General features: G+C 39.4%; 1 protein-coding gene across 1 annotated transcript in view; it reads left to right on the forward strand.

The window, feature by feature from the left end:
- The window catches only part of DDX10 (DEAD-box helicase 10), a 262,437-nt gene that overhangs the window by 167,351 nt on the left and 72,258 nt on the right, over positions 1-22,828 (forward strand). Inside the window, exons 15-16 of the mRNA XM_059708004.1 lie at positions 1,451-1,612; positions 13,347-13,403. Of these exons, the coding sequence (XP_059563987.1) occupies positions 1,451-1,612; positions 13,347-13,403 (219 nt within the window). The remainder of the gene's footprint in view (positions 1-1,450; positions 1,613-13,346; positions 13,404-22,828) is intronic.

Raw genomic sequence — 22,828 nt, forward strand, 5'->3', positions numbered from 1 at the left:
GGATTAGTGCTGCTAGCATAAAGAGGTTCCTTACTGTGTTAATAAGTAACTGCACAGATTATACCAATTGGCTCTAAGGTGGATGTAAATCTTTAACTATAAAATTTCATTGTAAACATTGATAGGAGCTCTGGGTAGCTGTGAACCACATTGAAAATTCTGACCTAAAACTCTGAAAGAAATGCTGCTATTGGTGCAAACCACAGAGGGATGGACTTTTCATTCTGACAAAAAAGGGGAAGAGCAGTGGATGGCATTCTTACTGCCATAGCTGATTTCTCTTCACTGCTTCTTCATTCAGTGTTCGTAACTGCTAGCATGGCTGCTCATGCAGTACATTTGTGACCTCATTTGTTGCCAAAGGTTGAGACTGTAGGAATCTCATCTTGAAGAATGACTGGTGGCGATAAGAGGGAGAGGAGACCTTAATACCTGTGGCCTGTGTGCCTACAACTTCCACTTGCCTGCCAGTTAATTAGCAGTCTTTAAAAAACAATTGCAGCTATTTAAATCCTCTGGTAACAATAGTAGGTAAAATAAAAGAATCATTCTTTGTCTAAATTGTCTACAATTTTTGCAGTGTTAGGCCTGGAATATTGTTGAGTCAAACCTTATTTTTCAGACAAGGACACAGATGCCCAGAGATTAAGTGACTTATTCAGGATTGTACAGCGGGCTAAGTGAGAAAGGGAGGATATTAAGCCAGGCCTTCCAACTCCCAGATCAGTGCTCTGACTTTTATGTCACCTTGTTCCTAGCCATAAACTGTATGTGTAAAGTCATGCAGATCTGAGCAGCCTGTGAAACCAGACTAATTTTCTCCTTTTCACTTAGTTATTTCAGTCTTTATGTGTGGTACCAGCTGATATGTGATCCATTGATCAATTTTGAGCAACTAAGGTGTGCCAGATACTGTGTTGGGCTCTGAGAATAAATGAACAAGACATATAACTGTCCTCAAGGAAATAAATTCTAGTGAAAAAAACAAGGAAAATAAAGCAACCCAGTATAGTGAGAGAGGCGTGGGAGGGGGCTCTCAGGCAGCCTGGCTGTGGCCCATGCACGTTCAGAGCCAAATCAGTGGACTAATGCAGCAGTTGCCAACCAGTGGTCCGCGAGGTCTGAAAGGTTGGCGACCACTGGACTAGAGCATACTGAGAACACTGCTTGAAATGACCTGAGGTGACTACTCCTCCTCCACAATAATTTATGAAATTTTCCTTCAGTCTTGCCTTCATTGGGTTATGGTGGCATTGTTTTCTCCCAATTGGGACAGTCTTCTGTGGCTTGCTCACTTTAATGATAAAGTTTGTTAGAAAGTTTAAAACATATAGGTAGTAAGGCAGAGAGTGTGCATATGCACTGGTTCAAAATCCTTATACAAAGGGAAATGGTTTTTTGCCGACGCGCCCTGTCCCCTGACCCATACTGAATCTTTTCCTGTCTGCAGTTGGTTCAGCAGTGGCCACAAGTGCAGAAGTCTGTCTCAAAGGATACTGAGGAAGAGGACGACACTGGTGGTATTAATTTGGATAAAGCAAAGGAAAGGCTTCAAGAAGAGGACAAATTTGACAAAGAAGAATATAGAAAGAAAATTAAGGCAAAGCATCGGGTAAGCTTTTTCCATCATGAATTAACACTGAGAGAAATTTAATATGTCCCTATACATATCTAAATATTCATTACATATTCATTAATAATCATATCACTGTATTGTTTTCTCTAACTTCTTTTTTGGTGGCTATTTTGTCCTTTTATCTATTTCTTCTTTCGATTGGTAGAGGCTCTGTATACTGACTGGTTTCTGGGAGTGTCACCAGATATGCTTTTTTTAAAATTAAAGTTTTAATTTTGGGATAATTGCAATTGCATATGTAGTCATTAGAAGTACTGCAGAGAAATCCCATGGGCTCCATTGCTATAGTTTGTCACTTCAGGAATGTTGCATAAGTGAAACTAGGTAGTATACACCCTTTTGGGATTGGCTTTTTTCACTCAGGTAATTCTCTGTCAATTCATCCAAGTCACTGTGGGAATTAGTACTTCATTCTTTCTATTACTGAGGAGAGTTCCATGTTATGGATGTACCACAATGTGTTTCACCACTCACCCACTTGAGCAACATTAGTGTTGTGTTAGGCTTCAACTTAATGGTTACATTTTCCCCCCATTGCAATGACTTGGTAATGCATATAAAATTAAACTTATTATATTTAAAAAAGGAAACCTTGTAAGAGGGAGTGCTTCTATATAAGCACATGCCTCATTGACTTTAAACTTGACAGTTTTTTCTTATCCTGGAAATGGGTTATTCCATTCTGATGACTCATGATGTTGCTGTCCTTTCACGCCACTTAATTTCCATTTTGCTACACAATTGAGTCAATTAATGAAATAAATAGAAATTTACATTTTTAAAGAAGTTTCTGCAGCATACTCCTGAGATAGTGCATGATGTCAGGGGAATACAACATCATAACCAAGAACCACTGTTGTAATATTAAGTTTTGTATTAAAGAACAGTCAAGCCTTTTGATGAGGCCTTTATTAACTGTATCCTGAGCGGGGTTCTTATACTTTTTGACTCCTATTTGACCTTGTAACCATTTAATTGCCCCGGAGAAATTTGTTTTAAAAGAGCAGCAGTTCTCATTTCCTTCAGGTTTGATGCAGCTTCACAGTAGCATTTGATGAATAGGAAAAAGTAGATACTGGAGTTAGCTTCAGGGATAGAAATGAACTGTGAGAAAAACATTTCAGAAATAACACTAATGAACCTGAAATATACTGGTTGCCGCTGCTGGATATTTATGTTACTGAGAGAACTAAACATTTCCTACATTGCTGCTTATAGGATAGTACTTTACATGGAAATTTGGCATTAATATTTGTTACTAAAATTTTTAATATTACTGAGAGTGTCAGTATGTTATGTTATGTTTCATCTCATGGTCTACTTTGAGCATTTGTCTAGGGGAAGATTGGGCATAAGAACATTTTATACTTTATTTTTAAATTGTAGCCAGCAGTAAAAGAAATATGAAGGCCCCTCCCCCTTTTTTTAAACAAATCAAAGGTTATTTTATATAAAATATGTATATTTTACACAAAGTGATCATGGCATGCCCTCCATATTGGAGGTTGAAAATATGTTGCCTGAAAAAAGTACAAGGGAATAACTATAAAGTAGTCTTCTCTATATTCAATTTTTAAATTTTTTTAAATTTTTATTTTTTATTGATTTTAGAGAGAGAAAGGGAGGGAGAGTGGATGAGAGGGAGGGAGGGGTGAAGAGAGAGATAGAGAGATAGAGAGAGTGTGTGTCTAACCTCAATTTGTTGTTTATGCATTCATTGGTTGATTCTTCTGTGTGCCTTGATCAGGGATTAAACCCACTACCTTGGAGTATCAGGACGACGCTCTAACCAATGGAGCTCCTGGCCAGGGCCTCTATATTGAATTTTAATGTAAATGCTTCTTGACACAAATATGATTAATTTCTTGGTATTATTTTATCAGTAAAGTTATTTACCCATATGTAAGTATTTGCTTATTGGTTACTAACTTTTACTTCAAAAACTAAATATAATAATACCACACAGATTAATTTTTAATTATTATCTTAATTTCTCTAACTGAACATGATATTGGTTTTGAATTTGTAATTTTTTCCAAATTAAGTATATTACTAAAATGGCAATTCTTAGTTCTTCTAGCATAAAATTTTACCTTGGGCAAATGTAATTATATTTCCCTTAAAGCTATCACTTCTAATTTATTTTTTTGAACGTATATGGAGAAGAATTGTATGTCCCTAAAGAATACTTGAAATACTGACTTTAGCGCCTAGGAATAAGCTTTACTTCATGATGACAGAAAAGGTAAAGAAACTTTTGACACAAAATTGTGAATAAGGAATGTGCCTGAACTAATTGTACATGTGAAAAGAAAGCTGTGTGAAAATCTATAATATAATTCTATATTTGAAACATACTACATTTTTAAAAATGTGTCAATTTTATTTTTATTTTCTTATTTATTGTGCCAATTTTAGAAGTTTTCATAAACTTAGAAGTATTCCTTCAGTATTTTGACTAGATGTTCAAAATATTTCATGATTATCTTTTTTGGTTTAAAAGGATAAGATATTTAATATGTAAGTGAATTTAGTGTTAGTAATTCTGTTTGAAAGTAGTTGTTTGCTCCTGCTCTTCAAAATTAGCCTCTCACCATAGTTTTGAATGAGTACTTGGTCTTTCTAATGTAGGATTCAGCTACCCTTTTTATTCCTACCTCTTTTCCTCCATGCTATTACATCTGTTCTTGACTCATATTTTCACCTACCAAATTCTGAAAGCCCTGTAATTTGTATTGTGATTCCAGTAAATATCTTTCTCTTAAAGATTTAGAAAGTGAGCAGTACGAATTTTTAACTAGTTTATAGCAAACAAAAACAAAAACCCAAAACAACAACACAAAAATTACAGCATCACTGGGAGTAGAAGCTTATCTGCCTGTTTGCTGGAACTCATAGCTACACACCTGGTGGACTTCAGGGTGCCCTTTTGCAACTGCTTTGTGTTAGCAGTTTTATTTCATTGTAGCCATTAAGCATTGTTTTCATCTGAGACCATTTGGTTTTTAGCTTCCCCTGACAATTCAGAAGTAACTGTACTTCATAGGCCTCTTAGTATTTTCCCTGTTGAACTTCTTGAAACTGTTCATCAGAAGTAAAATTATAGCACAATTTTGCATATAAAGTCATTAGTAAATTATAAAGGCAAAAACACACTGCTTTTACGTGAAAACATTGTGTTTTTGGTAATTAGAACTGTGAAAGATGGGTCATGGATCACATTACTGATAGGATTTTAATTTAATGGAGTGAAAGTTTGCTCTGTGGTGTATGTCATCATTCTTAGTTATGAAAGATTACTTGTGTTTAGGATGATAATATCTGCTATACTAGCTGAGAGTAGAGAGAAGCAATTCATTATGAAGTTTTCTTTAATTCCCTTGAAATTTACTTTGAGTATTCAATCCACTTTGGATTGTGTGTTTTGGTAACACAGCCATGCCTCAAGATGTGACTGGACTGTTCCCAGATAGGGCATAGCATTGCTTTGGATTCCATTTATTAGTAGCACGAGTACTAGAACGTTAGCAAAGAAGTAAAGGGACTTTTTAAAAAATCTATTTTGTTGACATAGAATTTAGTTGGCATGTAATCTAGGTATCTTAAACATAATCTATATGGTAGTCAAGAAGGTGGGGAGCAGTAATCAGGCATTTTAGGAATAGTAATAACAAGAACATTAACAGCCGTAGCTGGTTTGGCTCAGTGGATAGAGTGTCGGCCTGCCGACTGAAGGGTCCCATGTTCGATTCTGGTCAAGGGCATGTACCTTGGTTGCAGGCACATCCCCAGTAGGGGGTGTGCAGGAGGCAGCTGATCCATGTTTCTCTGTCATCTATGTTTCTAACTCTCTCTCCCTATCCCTTCCTCTCTGTAAAAAATCAATAAAATATATATTTTAAAAAAAAAGAACATTCACAATAACAGGTGGTAGCAGTTAGTTACTTGGGCCCTGCACTAAATGCTTCATGTGTGTGTGGGTGTGTGTGTGTGTATGGTTTTAGGCGAACCCTGTGAAAGGGTCGTTTGACCGCCAAAGGGGTCATGACCCACAGGTTGAGAAGCGCTGCAACCATCTACAAGTACCAGCCAGGGCTACAGACTTTTTTTTAACAGCACATGATGTTTGAGAGGTGGCAGTGGTTGTTAAATTGATGGTTGATAACTGAAACTGGGTTTAATGAGCAGGAGTAGAGTTTGGTACTAATGGAATTAAGGGGTCTGACAAGATGTGGTCATAGACTACAAAGACTAAGTTTGTTTTGCCCATTTCTGTATTCTCAGAGCCTGCCATGGGATGGAGCCTGGTGCATAGTTGCTCAGCAAATATTTGAAAGAATTGATTAGTGAATCAGTGTTTCCATGTAAATTTTTCTACTTGTCTTTATATCCATATTATAGTTGTTAACAGATTTGTATACGGAAGACCAATTTTTTTATGATGTTTAAATGAATAGGTAACAAATCAAAGAACCTTGTTTTGTTCCAAATTCCTGGGAGGGTTTTAGATTTATTAGGATTTTTTAAAAATATATTTTATTGATTTTTTTACAGAGAGGAAGGGAGAGGGAGAGAAAGTTAGAAACATAAGATGACAGAGAAACATCAATTAGCTGCCTCCTGCATGCCCCCTACTGGGGATGTGCCCACAACCAAGGCACATGCCCTTGACTGGAATCGAACCTGGGACCCTTGAGTCTGCAGGCCAACGTTCTATCCACTGAGCCAAACCGGTCAGGGCTATGAGGACTTTTTTTTTTTGAGGGGAGGCGGTATCTTCAGAGCCAAAAAATCTTTGTAGTTCTTCTTTTATTCCAGCGGTTCTCAACCTGTGGGTCGCGACCCCTTTGGCAATCGAACGACCCTTTCACAGGGGTCGCCTAAGACCATCCTGCATATCAGATTTTTACATTACGATTCATAACAGTAGCAACATTACAGTTATGAAGTAGCAACGAAAATAATTTTATGGTTGGGTCACAACATGAGGAACTGTATTTAAAGGGCCAGAAGGTTGAGAACCACTGTATCACTCTTGGTCAGTTTCTATGCCAGTCAGCATGAAAATCTCTGCTTCCTAGGCAGCAATTGGCTCATCACCATTGACCCAGATTTGGTTCTGATTGGTCAGTTTTTATGCTAGTCAGCGTCTCTGGACCTGTCAACGGAGCCTAATCAGAAAGGTGGGGCTGATCAGCAGCCCCAGTGGAGGCCTGGAGAGAAATGGAGGCGTGGCTGGTGGCCAGGCTGGGAGAGAAAGAGAGGCAAGTTCTGATCAACGGCTGCCACAGAGGCTATGGATCAGACCCTCCTTCTCTCTCTGCAGGCCTCTCTCCAGGCCTGTACCACAGCCCCCTAGGCAGTCAGTGCTGGGTCAGGGTGCCCGCAGTGGCCCAGATCAGTGCTGGGTTGCCTTCCAGTCTGGTAAAGCCTTCAGTCGTAATCAGTTGTTACAACCCTGGCTCTTTATTATATTGACTAGAGGCCCAGTGCACAAAAATTTGTGCACTGGCGGGGGTGGGGGGTGGAGGTTGGGGGGTAGGGGGTGCCCCTCAGCCCCACTTGTGCCCTCTCACAGTCTGGGACCCCTCAGGAGATAACCACCTGCTGACTTAGGCCCGCTCCCCAGGTGGCAAATGGCAGGCCCAATACCTCGGTGCCTGCCCCGCCTCTCCGGGTCGCGCACATGGCAGGGCCGATCCAGGGGTTGGGGCACCACCCTGGGTCGGGTCGCACACAGGACGCCTGGGCAGGCCGGCCGATCTCTGCTGCCCGACCCAGCCACCCTGGGTCGGGTCGCACACGGACGCCTGCCGCCCTGGGTCGCAGATAGCAGGCCCAGATGGTGGCATGGCAGGTGGGATGGTGCTGTCCTGCCCTGCCTGCAGTATGCAAATTAGCCGCCATCTTTGTTGGTGGTTAATTTGTATATCGCCCTGATTAGCCAATGGGAGGCCTAGTGAAGGTATGGTCAATTACCATGTTTGTCTATTATTAGATAGGACTAGAGGCCCGGTGCATAAAATTCGTGCATGGGTGTGTGTGTGTGTGCCCCTCAGCCCAGCCTGCACCCTCTTCAATCTGGGACATTTCTCTCACAATCCAGGACTGCTGGCTCCCAACCACTCACCTGCCTGCCTGCCTGATTGCCCCTAACCGCTTCTGCCTGCCAGCCTGATCACCGTCTAACCACTCCCCTGCCAGCCTGATTGATGCCTAACTGCTCTCCTGCTGGCTCGATTACCCCTAAGGACCCTCCCCTGCAGGCCGGATCACCCCTAACTGCCCTTCCTTGCCAGCCTGTTGCCCGTAACTGCCCTCCCCTTCCGGCCTGATTGCCCCTAACTGCCCTCCCCTGCCGGTCAGGTTTCCCCTAACTGTCCTCCCTTGCAGGCCTGGTTTCTGCCTACTGCCCTCTCCAGCTGGCCCAATTTAGTCACCCCTAACTTCCCTCCCTTGCCAGCCCAATTGCCCCTAACTGCCCTCCCCGCCGGCCTGGTTGTCCCTAACTGTCCTCCCTTGCACGCCTGGTTGCCCCTAACTGTCCTCCCCTGCTGGCCCAGTTGCCCCTAACTGTCCTCCCTTGCAGGTCTGGTTGCCCCCAACTGTCCTCCCCTGCTGGCCTGGTCGCCCCTAACTGCCCTTCCCTGCAGGCCTGGTCCCCCCCATCTGCCCTCCCCAGCAGGCCTGGTTTTCCTCAACTACCCTCCCCTCCAGGCCTGGGTCCCCCACAACTGTCCTCCCCTGCTGGCCATCTTTGACCGCATGGGGTTGGCCATCTTGTGTGTTGGAGTGATAGCCAATTTGCATATTACTCTTTTATTAGATTGGATAGTCCTGACTGCTGATGAAAGTCATATTTCATGGCACTTTCTTTTCTTGAAGGTAAGGACTATAGTATTTGAGACGTCAAAAGAAGTACAATAACATCTATAAAGGGAGTATTTTGTACCTTGAAATGTGATTTTTCTGTTCTCCTATCCTGTGTAATTTTGATTTTATTATTGAATTTCATGCTCTTCTTATACTTAATCATTTGAAGCATGGCAGGACTAAAGATAAAATGTTGCCTTCTTTTTGTGTGGCATAAAATAGCTTTTGGTACTAATCTAACCTCAAGAATGAAATAGAAAACTGAAGGATTTCAAGTATTTGAACTACATAAAATTAAGGTGGGTAGGAGGAAACCTCAGTTATTGAATCTAAAAAAGTTCAACTATATTTTCATCTCAAGTAATTGTACTCCAACCTTTTATCAGTATAGCAGCTATAATTCATATGCATACTTTTTGAAAATAAATTTTCCTGCCATAATATAGGGAAAAAATCATAGTTTCTTCCCAATATTCATTTCGCAAATTTTGGATTATCATAATTCTACTTTTCTGTTATCTGTTTAAAGACTACTTTTTACTCTTGCCTTTTTTCAGAGTGTTAACATGGCTTTTAAAGATAATGTACATTTTTCTAATTTTGTTTCGCCCAGTATTAAGTTTTTTTTTTTTCTTGCTCTTGAGTTTCATGGATATCTCTGATCTGTCCAAAAAAAAAAAAAAAATTGTCCCATTGGCATGCATATCTGAATTCTGATAGCCAATTGAAATCTGAAATTTGAAATATCCTTCACTGAGTATAATAATTAACAATGGAGTTTAGTAGTAGTGAAAAATTGTCAATATAATTTTTTGTGTGCTGTGATTAAATTGGCTAGATCAGTGGTTGGTAAACTGCGGCTCGGCAAACTGCGGCTCGTGAGCCACATGTGGCTCTCTGCAACCCTAACATGTGCTGACCAGGAATCGAACTGTGACCTGCTGGTTCATAGGTTGATGCTCAATCACTGAACCACATTGACCAGGCTCCATTGATTTGTTTTTAGAGTGAGTGGAAGGGAGGGGTGGTGGAGAGAGAGAGACAGGCAGAGACAAAGAGAGAAAGAAGGAAAGAAAGAATATGTGTTAGAGAGACACATCAATGTGAGAGATACAGATTGATTGATTGCCTCCCACGTGCACCTGACTAGGGCTGGAGATTGAATCTGTAACCCAGGTATGTGCTCTTGACCAGAAATTGAACCCGAGACCCTTTGGTGCCAGGGCCAGCGCTCTAACCATTGAACACACCGACCAGTGCTCAAAGTTTTGTTAACAGATTTAAAAATATATGTAAAAGGCCTACCACACTGGTGATACTTAATAATTCAGAGCTATTACTGTTAGTAAGAAAATAACAGTAGTAATAATGTGCTAATGGGCAGATATTCTATATAATAAAAGGCCAATATGCAAACAGAATGAACAGCATAACAACCGGAACAACCAAACAACCGGTTGCTGTGACATGTGCTGACCACCAGGGGGCATGTGCAGAACATGGCAGGAGTTGGCCATGGCAGGATGGTTGAGCAGGTGAGCAGGGGTGCCAGACCAAGGCGAGGTGCCAGTCACTGTCATTGTGGCGAGCCTCTGGTGGTTACTGAAAATTCTTTGCTTCTGCACACCGCAGTCCCACCCGGCATTCACACCTGCTGACAGTGCTGGCCCTGCTTGCACCCACTGCCAGCACTGGAGCTGCTGCTCGTACCCACTATCAGCGCTGACCCCGCTCGCACCCGCTGCCAGTGCCAGCCCTACTCGCACTCGCTGCTGGTGCATGGTGCCAGTACTGATTACTTGGCGCCATCACTAGATGCAAATGGCAGCTGCTGGCCCTGATCGCCCCTGAGGGCTTCTCCTCCTCCCCCTGTTCCTGAGGGGTGATCAGGACAGCAACACTGCTCACAGCTGCTGATGGTGCCGGCCCCACTCACACCCACCGCTGGTGCCAGCCCCAATCGCTCCGTGCTGTCAGCAGGTGCAAGCCGGGGCCAGTGCCGTCAGCATGCGGGAGTGGCAGCACTGGGAGTGGGGCTGCCAGCAGACCAGGGACCAGAGGCCACAGCGGGAGGGGCCAGGTGAGGGTGTGGAGGATGGGCCGAGACCTACCCCTGTGCCTACCAAAGCCTCGCAGCCCATAGTTCCTTTCAAGGTGCATGAATTCGTGCACTGGGCCCCTAGTATTCTTATAAAAGTACAACTTATTATTTCCAGTTATTTGATGTTCTTTTATTGCTATAGTTTTAAAATTAGTTTAAGCAGCGCAACGCTTGAAAGTCATTGTGGTCTTTGTAGAAGGACATAGAACACTGCTCTGCTTAATTTTATCTCCTAAGACATAAGAATTATTATTATTTTTTTTGGTAGAAGATAGAATAAAATTGTGTATATGTGAAAGAGAAGAGATAAAATTACAAATACATGCATCCACAAACTAAAGCCATCTCTCAAACTAAGCATAATTATGATCAATTGTTTTTAATTCTTTTCTTTAGTATTTTGCTACTTCCTTTTTTTTGTCTGTTAATGTTTATAGAAAATCAGTAATTGATACCAATGTTAATGGAAAATTTGGGTGCAAATGTTTAGAAACTGCCATCCATTACCTTTTTTTCTTCTATAAATTGAGGAAAGATTGAGACGATTTGACTTTACTTTACTCATAAGCTCTTTAAAGAACCAGTTCAGGGATAGAGTATTGTAATAACTACTAGAGGCCCGGTACACAAAATTTGTGCACGGAGGGCAGGGGGAGTCCCCTCAATCCAACCTGCACCCTCTCTAATCCGGGACCCCTCGGACATCCCTCTCATAATCCTGGACTGCTGGCTCGTAATTGCTCACCTACCTGCCTGCCTGGTCACCCCTAACTGCCCCCCACTGCCGGCCTAGTCACCCCTCACTGCGCCCCCTGCCATCCTAATCGCTCCCAACTGCCCCCCTCCCCCTGCCCGCCAGTCGTCCCCAACTGCACCCCCCATCTAGCTGGCCTGGTCGCTGTTAACTACCCCTTCCCCCCACAGCCTGCTTGTTCAGTCGTTTGGTCGTCCCTCACTACCCCCCCTGCTGGCCTGGTTGCCCCATGCAGCCTGCTTGTTCAGTTGTTTGGTCGTCCCTCACTAACTCTTCTGCCAGCCTGGTCATAGGCAGCCATCTTGTGAGGGCATGAGGGTTAATTTGCATATCACCTCTTTATTATATAGGATTGCATTAATTGGCTGTTTGTTCAAATAATTCTAGGTCTTATTTTCTTTTGTTATTAAAGTCACATCTGTTAAAGTTTTTAAACCCCAGCTTTTTAATATTTACTAGAATTTTTAGAAAAAAACACTAGACTTGGCATACAAAGATCCAGATTTGAGATCAGTCTCTGTCACTTTCTAAGTAAGCTCTTTGAAAAAGTCAGCATCTGGGTTTTTGTTTCTTCATCTTTCCTTTTCCTCCAACGTTGGTCCTGGAACTTTCAAGTAATCTTTAGAATGTTCCTCTGTATAAATAATTGCACATTGTTTTAAGTTTTACCTACCCTTTTAGTTGTATGTTTTATTTGGAAGTCAAAATAACACCCATTTTCTCCAAAACTGGGGTAGAAAAAGAATAATAATCACAGAAAGTCATAATTTAACATTATGCATTAGGGGTGTGACACATTCACTGTTGCTGTTTGAATTTGAATTCTTGTTAGTTTCGCTTAGAATTTAGATTTTCTGCTGTGCAGTCTGAAACTATAGAAAGTTAATCTCTAAGCTCCTCTTCTTTGAGACCTTCAACATTTATGTTCTCACTTTGTCGTAAAGGAGTCTATAAACCTAGATAAGGTGGTTAGTAGCAATTGTCTGTCCTTCTCAGTGCTGTAAGCAGCAGAGCAACCTCAGGTCTGTTCAGAGTGTGTGTTAGAATTGGCTTTTGAATCTGGAGAAAGCCATGAATAGTAAAGCAGATATGATGGTGTATTCAGATTAGGAAAACTTGTTAATTCTCATGTTAACAGCTGTTTAATATAATAGTGAATCATGCTTGCAGTTTCATATTACTTCATGAAAAGAAAATTTTAAAAAATATATAAATTGTTAGCTGTGCACTTCGGATTGAAAATAGTCTTTATTATGTTAACACTTTATTCTTGAAGAGGAAAAGAGGTTTTTATTTAAAACAAAATTCTTTTCAACTTTAGATGGGTCAGTTTGTTGCTATGGATTTTAATATTGTGCATATTTATTTTTTCTTATTTTAAAAAAGTTAGTGTTGCATTTTCTGACAAGTTTATAATCATTGAAAAACTAATGAGGAAATTACAGGGCAATTCAATGAAATAACATGCTTTATGAGAACAATCTTTTATTGTTTTTTGTTTGGGGAAATATTACCACTTTTCTAAGAACTCCAGAGATGAGGATTCATATCCTTATAAATTCTGTTTAGATAAAGGGAAAGCGAAATAGTCAATATTGCATTTTTTCCTTCTTTTTATTCTAATAGCTAACATTGATTGTGTACCAGTCACATATCCCTAATTGTGCTAAATACTTATGTATGTTATTTTACATAATTCTTATACCAGTTTTATGAAATATGTGCTTCTGTTTCCATGTTTAGATGAGAAAATGAGAGTTAGAAAATATAAATAAGATGCTGAAAATTGCATAGTAAGTGGTAGAAATGGGATTTGATTCTAGTTCTGTTTGACACATACTTAATGATTACGAATATGTATGCCAATCTCATAAATATTTATTCAGTAATCATTTGATTTAATAAAAACTGTTATGAATGTGCAGTCTGATTTACACCTAATAGTTGGAAGTATATCACTCATTTCCCCCCTCTTCTTGTAGGAGAAAAGATTGAAAGAAAGGGAAGCCAGAAGAGAGGCCAATAAGAGGCAAGCAAAGGTAAGGGTTTATATTTTCATGAGAAAGTGTTTGTAACACTGAATGGAATTTAAATACTCTTCTTTTCCATCTGCCTTTTATGTTTATTTATACATCATGACAGTCAAATTGGATTGGAGTCTGTGTAGCCTGTGTCACTTTCTCATATTAATTTGTTTCCTCTGATGTGGGACGAAAATGCCCAAGATAATTTGTTGATTGGCCTTTGCCCTGCTACTTCACAGCCTTTTTTCTTTTTCATTATATATTGCGCCTGTTTAATATAGCAGATGGTTGACTCTGTGGGCCAGGCCTGATAGGATTTTAAACTATATCATCTTTAGACTTGCTAAACAGCTTACATGAACCCAATATGATAATAACTGAAAGCATTGGTTGCTTCAGTTCAACTCCTAGAATCTAGGGGAAAGCTCTCTCTGTATCTCCCACCTTCACTGTTTATTCTGTAAACAATTTCCAGCAAGTATATATGTACAATAGTAAACGCCAGTCATGTGCAGCAGTAATTTTTATCTGGTGTGTTAGACACCGAGAAAGGCTCAGCTTCTGCATTCCAAGGACATTTAGGAAAAATGATTTCCTAGAAGCAGGCCCAGTAACGTATGTCATTTCTCATGCTCCCTTTGTGCTGTGCCTGACTGGCCATGATTTCTCCTTGGCAGTCAGCATAGATCTGACTCCCTTGAGTAAGACCATAATGTCCTTTGTTATTTTTTTTCATGCTGGCCATAGCATTTAGAGAGCAAGTCAGAGATGATGGCTCATGTTATAGTTCTGAAGTGGGAAACAATTACTGCACAGTGGGAGATGAAAAGCCCGCTTATATTCCATGTTAAATATCACTCTGTCTTCAAAGGTGCCCGAGAACGAAGCTACAGCGTGTGCAGCCTGACTGCTAAATCAGGTGGTGGATTCTGCACAAGCTTAAAATGCAGACATGAACTGTCATGGCATGGAAATTAGATCTTAGGGCTATAGTGGGAAAATTTAAATTTAAGAAGGAAATCTTAAATCTAATGAAAGCATTTGATATTTATGAATATTGCATGTTCACATAAGAACATACCGATTCATTTCACTAAGAAGCTCTCATTTCTGCATATAAAATTGTAAAATGAAAATTAAACTCTAGACCAGAAGAAATCTCTGTTACTCTATTTCCTTTGTGTGAATTCATGCATATTTGTGTATGTTACTAAATATGCTTTATTGTTATAATTTTTGATACTGTATTCTTGATTTTTCATAGTGTTTAAGCTGTAAGAAATTGCTCTTTCCCTTGAGCTGGCCTCTTCTGCTTCTTCGTTTGTTTCCTCATAAATTCAAATGTATTTGGTTTTGATACTGTGCCAGCTGGGAAATATACAGACAGAAAGTGAAAAGGCTAGCAGAGTTTGCTTTTTCCTTTGCAGCAGATACCTAATATGAACTCCCCCAGCCAAGGCCATCCCTTTACACATCACCCTGTCCCATATTTGTCATGTTTGTTTGTTATCTGAAGTTTAAGAAAGGAGGAGGAATTTATTGTCAAAAGGACAACTCATTTCCTTCTGTATAACCACCAAGGTCCATACTGGGAACAGTAAGAGGCTCTGTAGCTGACTGGCTTTGCTGCTCAGTCGGGAGCTTTCAGTGACAAAGGCTGTGTTTTAGCATCACTCTGAATGGTCGAGCTGCCTCCAGTTCACAGCCTTGTCTGAGGGCTCAGAGATGGCAGCCCTCAGAAAGAGGGATGTTAACAAAGGGATGAGTGCCTGGGTAGTAGCCAAGACTCAGGTGTTCCCTGAGACACTAAGGACTGCAGCCTACTGACAGATTCAGGCCTACTGACGGATCCCAGAATTAGCCTTTTTACACTGAGTTTCTTTGCAAATGAAAGTGACAGGGCATGAAAGCCTTCATGGCTTTTCAGGTGCTCCTTGGAAACAGACCCAGAAGATGTTATTTGGAGGGACTCTGAAAAGCGGTGATGGCCCACAGTTCTGTCATCTCTAAGAAGAATATATGATGTGAATGATCAGGTTTCCTGTTGTTTATGTGTGTGCGCTTTAACTAATGGATATGGTAGTTTTAGAGTAAACTTTTTCCTCCATTTAATATGTTTAAACATAATCATTTTGTGTTTGATGCTGTGCCTTCTGAGGCCTTTGGTCAGCTTCATTCTAGAGCAGTGAACCTACAACTATTCCAAATGGTGCTTTAGTATTACCTTTTTATAGATATTTTAAGAAATTAGTATATAGAAACTGAAAGTGTGAGAAAGGGACGCACATAGCTTTCTTTCTGCCTGTTTTGTGCTTCTGTCAGCAAGTGTGTTCATTAAGAAGAACATATGATACAGAATATTTTTTTAATTGGAAAACGTGTTTGAATGAAAGTTAATGTAATTTTCTATATTTCCAAGAAATTTTATAAATGATGGTTGGTAATCTCTTTCCTTACATAGAAAATATTCCTAAGAAAATTGCTTTAAAGTCTGAGTACACTAAAATAAAGTTGGAACACACCTCACAGTAATCAGATGCAACTTTCTGTTAAAAGACAGATCTAAGATCTGCGTAGAATATGTTGTATGCATTGTTAGGAGTAGGAGAGAGACATGAAGTTGAAAAATCTTAAGGTTTTCTGGATACCCAACATGTAGTGATTTGGGAGATAGAGGTCTTTTGGGTATCAAAACAAGCAGAGAAATATTTGAACTACTCAATGGACTTTTACTTAATTGACAGGATGTTGTGTGTTCTTGTAACTTAGACATTTTAAAGTGAAATCTGAAAAAAGTAGTTTTAGCAGAGATCAATAGACCACATTGTTTTTTGGATTTCGGGATGTTACATAATCCTGGACTGATAGCTTCACTTCATTATTCAGCCAGATTTCCTCATATTACTTTGATGCTCACAAAGGCCTATACCAGCCTCTGATGCCTGGAAGGACTTTGCAGAAATGTAAAGAAAGGAGCAACAGTACTGAAACTTGAGGAAATACATCCGAGAAATATCTTAGTGCTATGCTGTTTTTGAAAAGAAAGTAGAATATAAGGCTGATAAAACTGAATGTTAAGTATAAAGGAGCAGAGTAGGAAACAGCTTAGAGGCACTTTAACACTAGAAAATTAAGCATTACTTTGAATATATTCCAGATGATGCTTATGATTCTTATTTTTTAGGTCTGGGAAAATGATATTAAGATAGCTAAGATTATGTCATACATTAACCCTTTGCGGTCCAATTTTATTTTTGGAATTCAAACAGTCTGGTCCAAATTAATTGATGGGATTGAATGTTGAACTGGTTTGCGGTGTCGACCTCAGCCTTGACGTTGGACCTGCTCCTAGCGCCTGGTCTGTCGAGTCAGCCTCCACGTTGGACCGAAAAGGGTTAAAATGTTGAAGTTTTATAGTTGTACATTTTTTTTTAAATATATTTTATTGATTTTTTACAGAGAGGAAGGGAGAGAGATAGTTAGAAACATCGATGAGAGAGAAACATCGATCAGCTGCCTCCTGCACATCTCCTACTGGGGATGTGCCCGCAACCCAGGTACATGCCCTTGACCGGAATCGAACCTGGGACCCTTCAGTCCGCAGGCCGACGCTCTATCCACTGAGCCAAACCGGTTTTGGCTAGTTGTACATTTTAACTTGATTTCTTCCTGTCTGGTTTTTATTGGATTTTTATTTTAGTGACTCTGATATATTTAACGGTGCTCTAAATGAGCCATTTGGTTCTCTAAGCAAACTGCTCAAGTACTTTGTTTTAGTACTAAAATAAGACCCATTATGCTCTCCTTCCTTTCCTTGTAGATGATGTGCTTTTTAGCAATGAAAACACAAGTAGGTTTAGTGTTGTTGTTATTGTTTTTAAAAACAGTAACAAAAATGTATTCTTACACAGTTGTGGTGGCTAGAAGTCCACAATCCAGGTGTCATCGCCGACGCCATGCTTCCCCTGAAGGCTCCAGGGAGGAATCCTTCCTGGCTTTCCTGGCTTTTGGTGACTGTGGTCATCCTTGGTGTTCCTTGGCCTGTAAATGCAGCCCTCAGATCTCTGCCTCCAGCTCCACATGGCCTTCTTCTCCCTGTGTGTCTCTGTGTCCCTGTGTCCTCATCTAGCCTCTTTCAAAGTCAGGGTGTCCAACTAGCTGCACACTGCTCCTACTTTTGTTTTGGCAAATTGCTCTCAGGTAAAGTAACTACTGTCAGTGTGAGAAGTCATCTCATGAGAGGGAGGAGTGCTGCCCATCTCTCCTTCTAGTCCAAGGGGCTGGGGTCTCTGGAAGCTGTAGAAGTTCTAGGGCCTGGGAGTTTCTCCTGCCAATGGAACCTTATGTCACAACATGCTCCAGGCATTGGAATCCCTCAGCAGTGACATTGCCACAGTTCCCACCTCTTTTTTTTTTTTTACTGTTCCTGTTGTGGTCACAGTACATTGAGAACTAGCATTCCTACTTCTTCATGGCAGTGCCTTTTCTTTTCTGCCTAGGGATTCTCAGGATGAGGGCGGAGGTAGGTGACAATATCAGAATCAAGTGAAAAGAATATTTTTATGCACGCACCAGAATTCCTTTAGATTCTTTTTTTTATTTTTTTAAATCAACAGTACTTTATTTTTTGGTGATTCTATTGTTTGTTTGTTTTGCTTGAGGATTATTGTAGTGGTTTCTTTCTTTCTCTCCTCCTCCCTCCCCCCCTTTATGAAGAAGAAGTGGATTATGAAATTTGAATTTTTAACCATCTTGGATTATTTAAGAGGTACTTTCAGTGTTGCCTTTCAGAGAATTGGCCTTCTCTAGTCATGAAGATTTAAAGGGATAACGCCGCTCATGATATCATCTTCATGTGCATACAGGCTGTGCCTTTAAGACTCAGCTTATTGAATTCTCCCTTTGTTTTTCTGACCCTCTCAGACACAGTGGACTCCTGCTTTTATAACTGCTATTCCAGTCTCCTGTTAAAGCTTCTGATAGTTTACAGCACTTATTTGGATAGTATCTGTCTTTCCCACTCAGCTCTATGTCGTGTTCTCCTTTGCGTCCTTGTCCCAATGCTTGCTTCATAATAAGCACTTAATAAATAAATATTTGAATGAATGAATGAATGAGTGGGTGAATGAATTGCTTAAAGAGATACAGAACCTGATGGAAATAAGAGCATAAAATCATTTCAGTTGTCCAACTTTCTTTACAGAAATTATCCTCCCATTGTTGGGTATGTAAATGTAAAGCAATTGGATGTTAGCCGGCTATATTTGAGAGGTTTTGAATAGCTAGCTCTGGTTGGAAATTTTGAACCAAGGAAGTAATATTCCTAGGTGTAATGTCCCACAATACAGAGTTTACTACAAAAATTAGATTCTAAAAAAATAAATTCTGAATTTATATTTGTTCCCTGGCTCTAATAAAGATTTTTCTAAAATGATGTAAGAGGAAGAAAGAAAGAAAAAAGGAAATAAAGGGAGAGATACAGAACACAGACTTACATTTTTTAAATATTTTATTGGATAAAAAATACATAGCATAAAATTTACTATTTTAACCATCTTAAAGTATATTTAATTGGCATTAATTATAGTCACATTGTTGCACAACAACTACCACCCATTTCCAGAACCTTCTCATTATCCTGGACTGAAACTCTGTGCTCATTAAACTGTGACTGGAGTACAAACTTTTCAAGAGAACACTGTTACATTCCAAATAATGTTTCAGTATGCGAGGAAATGAAGACTCTTTGATGAATAGATGATTCTTCCAAGGTCTTACAGTTCAATAACAGCAAAACTGGGCTAGACCCCAGGTCTTTGGGTGATTTTTCATTCTACTTTCACCCCCCATATAACAATATAGAAAATGCCAAAGAGCACTCAATGTGGCTTAGTTTTATTAGATTTATTTTATTCAAGGTGCCACATATAAAAATAACAAAAAAAAAATATTAATACTGTTCCCAGTCCTCAACACATACTGAAAACTGTAACCCAAGTAATATTGAAAGTTTCAATAGCATCAAGGTTAAAATAGCAAAAGATTTTGTGAAGAATATCTTTTTGTGTGTGTCTAGAATAGAAATTGTAATAGCAACATTAGTTTGGGGTATGATTTCCACAGCTAATGTAAATCATAGTAGTAATTTCATTCATCGACTGCTTACTATGTTGCAAATACTGTGATTAAGTTTAGGCTTTGCCTGTATCATTGCTTTAATACTCACAAACAGCACTGAGAGGTAATGTGTATTATTTTCATTTTTTTAGATAAGGAAATTGAGGCTTAGGAAGCTTATGCAACTTTCCCAGATCACATAGCTAATTTATGGCAGAGCCCAGACTTGAATCTACTTTACAGCACTCTAAAGCCTTGACACTTAAACATCAGACCATACTGTCCCCTCATTTCCGAGGCAGTCAAGACTGTGCCCATTTGTGAATCTTAAAAGTTAAAGCAGAAATTGCAGGTAAACACTTTTCTCATGAAATTGTTCTCCTCATCTACAATTACTTCCATTTTGTAGTAGATACTTTAAGAAACAGAACATTTGGTTGCATAACCATTGGTAGATACAGAGTATTGTTAATTTCCTCACCAGAATCCCAGAAATCAATTTTTTCTTATGAGTGAAATATTATGAAACAATATACCATTTCCAGTCCACGGAGACCCGTTAAACATACCACATACTATATTCTCCTTTACTACTTTACTTTTGCAGGAGTGTTCCTCTGCCTAAGATTCTTCTCCACTGCTTCTTTCTCCTAGCATTGTTTCTCTTTATTTTAATATATTTTTATTCATTTCAGAGATGAAAGAGAGATTAAAATAGAAACATCAATGATGAGAGAGAATCATTGATTGGCTGCCTCCTGCACACCCCCCACGGGGGATGGAGCCCACAACCCAGGCATGTGCCCTTGACCAGAATCGAACCCAGGACCCCTCAGTCTTCAGGCTGACACTCTATCCACTGAGCCAAACCAGCTAGGGATAGCACTGTTTCTTTTTTAAGCCTTTCCTACAGCCTTCAGGCAGATGTAGACATGTTTTTCTTTCTATTCCACTATATTTTTTGTACATTATTTTCCTATAGTACTTAGTGATTCTTCCTCTCATTGTTAAACTCCTTGAGAGCAGCAATGGAGTTTTTTCATAGCTGGTACATAGTAAATACTCATAAATGTTTATTGAAAGAATCAATGAAATACAGTTATATTTATTCTTAAAATAAACATTTACATGCCATTGCTATGTCAATTACAGGGTCCTTAGAATACAATGGGAGTTGTATCATGTGCATTTAAATTTCTGCTAAACTGGGTGTACCCAACACACCCAGTGCTCTCAAAAGCTGTTGCTCCTCTCCATCCCCATCTTATTTGTTCATCCCAATTTCAGACAGATCCATTAACTTATATTAAGGTTATATATCCCTGATATTAAAATAGAATGTATTAAACTCTGTAGGTCAGTGGTTCTCAACCTTCTGGCTCTTTAAAATACAGTTCCTCATGTTGTGACCCAACCATAAAATTATTTTCGTTGCTACTTCATAACTGTAATGTTGCTACTGTTATGAATTGTAATGTAAATATCTGATATGAGGATGGTCTTAGGCGACCCCTGTGAAAGGGTCTTTCGATCGCCAAAGGGGTCGCGACCCACATGTTGAGAACCGCTGCTGTAGGTAATCGGGATGCTTTTAGAATACTTGACCCATATCCTATTTGTTCAGAAGTTAACAAATTAATCTTAAAGGTTGAAATATCCTAATATGTACATAATGGTTTTCCTTTTCTTCCCTCTTTTTATCTAACTTAGTGGTCCTCAGACTTTACTGTAGGTGATTATACAAAACTATGTGGATCGTACTTTATGGGTGATAGAAAGGAAAATCTAGTAGTTTTATCACATTGAGTTTTACCTTGCTTCCTGGCATTGGAATTTAACCCCCATAGAAGTGGGGACTTTACTTTGTCATCCAGTACATTGCTCATAAATATTTGTTGGCTGACCAAAACAGGGGATATTGAAAACTTATATGTTGGCAGTATCATGCTGAATATTGAATTTAATAGCATTAAACGTATGTTGCCTGAATAATTGCAACCTTTTCAAATGTGGTTAGATCATGAGAAAACTGGGATACAGATCTGTCTCTACCTTCTGACTCATGACCACAGAAGGCTGCAGTGGGTGTTAAGGTTAAGAGTGATCTTAAACTTGTCCTGTGCAAGCCATTCACCCAGAACAAGAAGAAATTTTTCAGAAAACAAGTCTTGTTGCTTTTAAACTGACAATGCAATACAGATTAATTAGAGACAGAATTTTAATGACTATTTCAGGGTATGTTTCTTCTAATACTTTGTAAAAAAAGATGTTTCTTTTATAAAACTTGCAAAGTAAAATGTTCTATCCATATAAAATTAGGGGAAAATAGACTCAAAACACATTTGAATAAGATGTCAAAAAGAAGTGTTTATGTGCTCATGTTCTCTCATATGTGTGTACATGTACATATACATATATGTATATATGTATGTATACACACACAAATCGCTTTGTGTATGTTATAGACAGTAATTTTTATAATATTAAATATTCCAATGGACTCTGTTCAGTTGAATGGTCACTCACGTCTATTCCAATACATTAATACTCTGAGTTCAGATTGGACCAAAACAGAATAAATCAATTCCTATAATGCCCTTTATAGTCAATTGTGGTTTATTCTGCTTACCTCAAATTAGAGGTAATTGGACATTTATATGCTTCAGTTGGTGGTTTATAGACAGATCAAATGAACTTTATTTGAACCATTGGGGTCAGTTGATAATTATGTGGTTGAGTGTGTGTATTTTGTTGGCCAATACTCTACTCTATAGAAACTACATGAGCATCTGTGTGTGTGTATGACCACCATAATTGAGGAGACTGATCTTAAAATCACTGACCCATATTTTTATATGTATTGCTCTTCACTAATGGTCTGCACAGCAAGATAACTTTGTTTGGTTGTTGAAGCTGTTGTTGGCTTTTGGAAGATTATACCATCATGATTTCTGACACAGTATATAAAAATCTCAAATACACTGTGGGTGGTGGGGTAGGGGGTGCGTTTTTTTTCCTGTCCTGAGATTTTGCTTTACAACTCAGAATCCTTTCATTTATACTTAGCTATAGAGACATGTCTAGAAAATCACCATAAAACTTGATTTTAATGATTCTCAAATTGTGGTACAAGAATCTGTATGGGTCTTACATGATATACTAGAGATTTTTTCAAGTTGTCATAAGCACACAACATTGGCTATAACAGGAATAAATTATATCAAATATACACATATATATATACTAGAGGCTCGATGCATGAAATTCGTGCATGGGTAGGGTCCCTAGGCCTGGCTGGCAACCAGGGCCGGTCTGTGGAGCTG

This window comes from Myotis daubentonii, chromosome 9 (assembly GCF_963259705.1).
Source record: "Myotis daubentonii chromosome 9, mMyoDau2.1, whole genome shotgun sequence".
In the NCBI taxonomy this organism is placed as follows: domain Eukaryota; kingdom Metazoa; phylum Chordata; class Mammalia; order Chiroptera; family Vespertilionidae; genus Myotis; species Myotis daubentonii.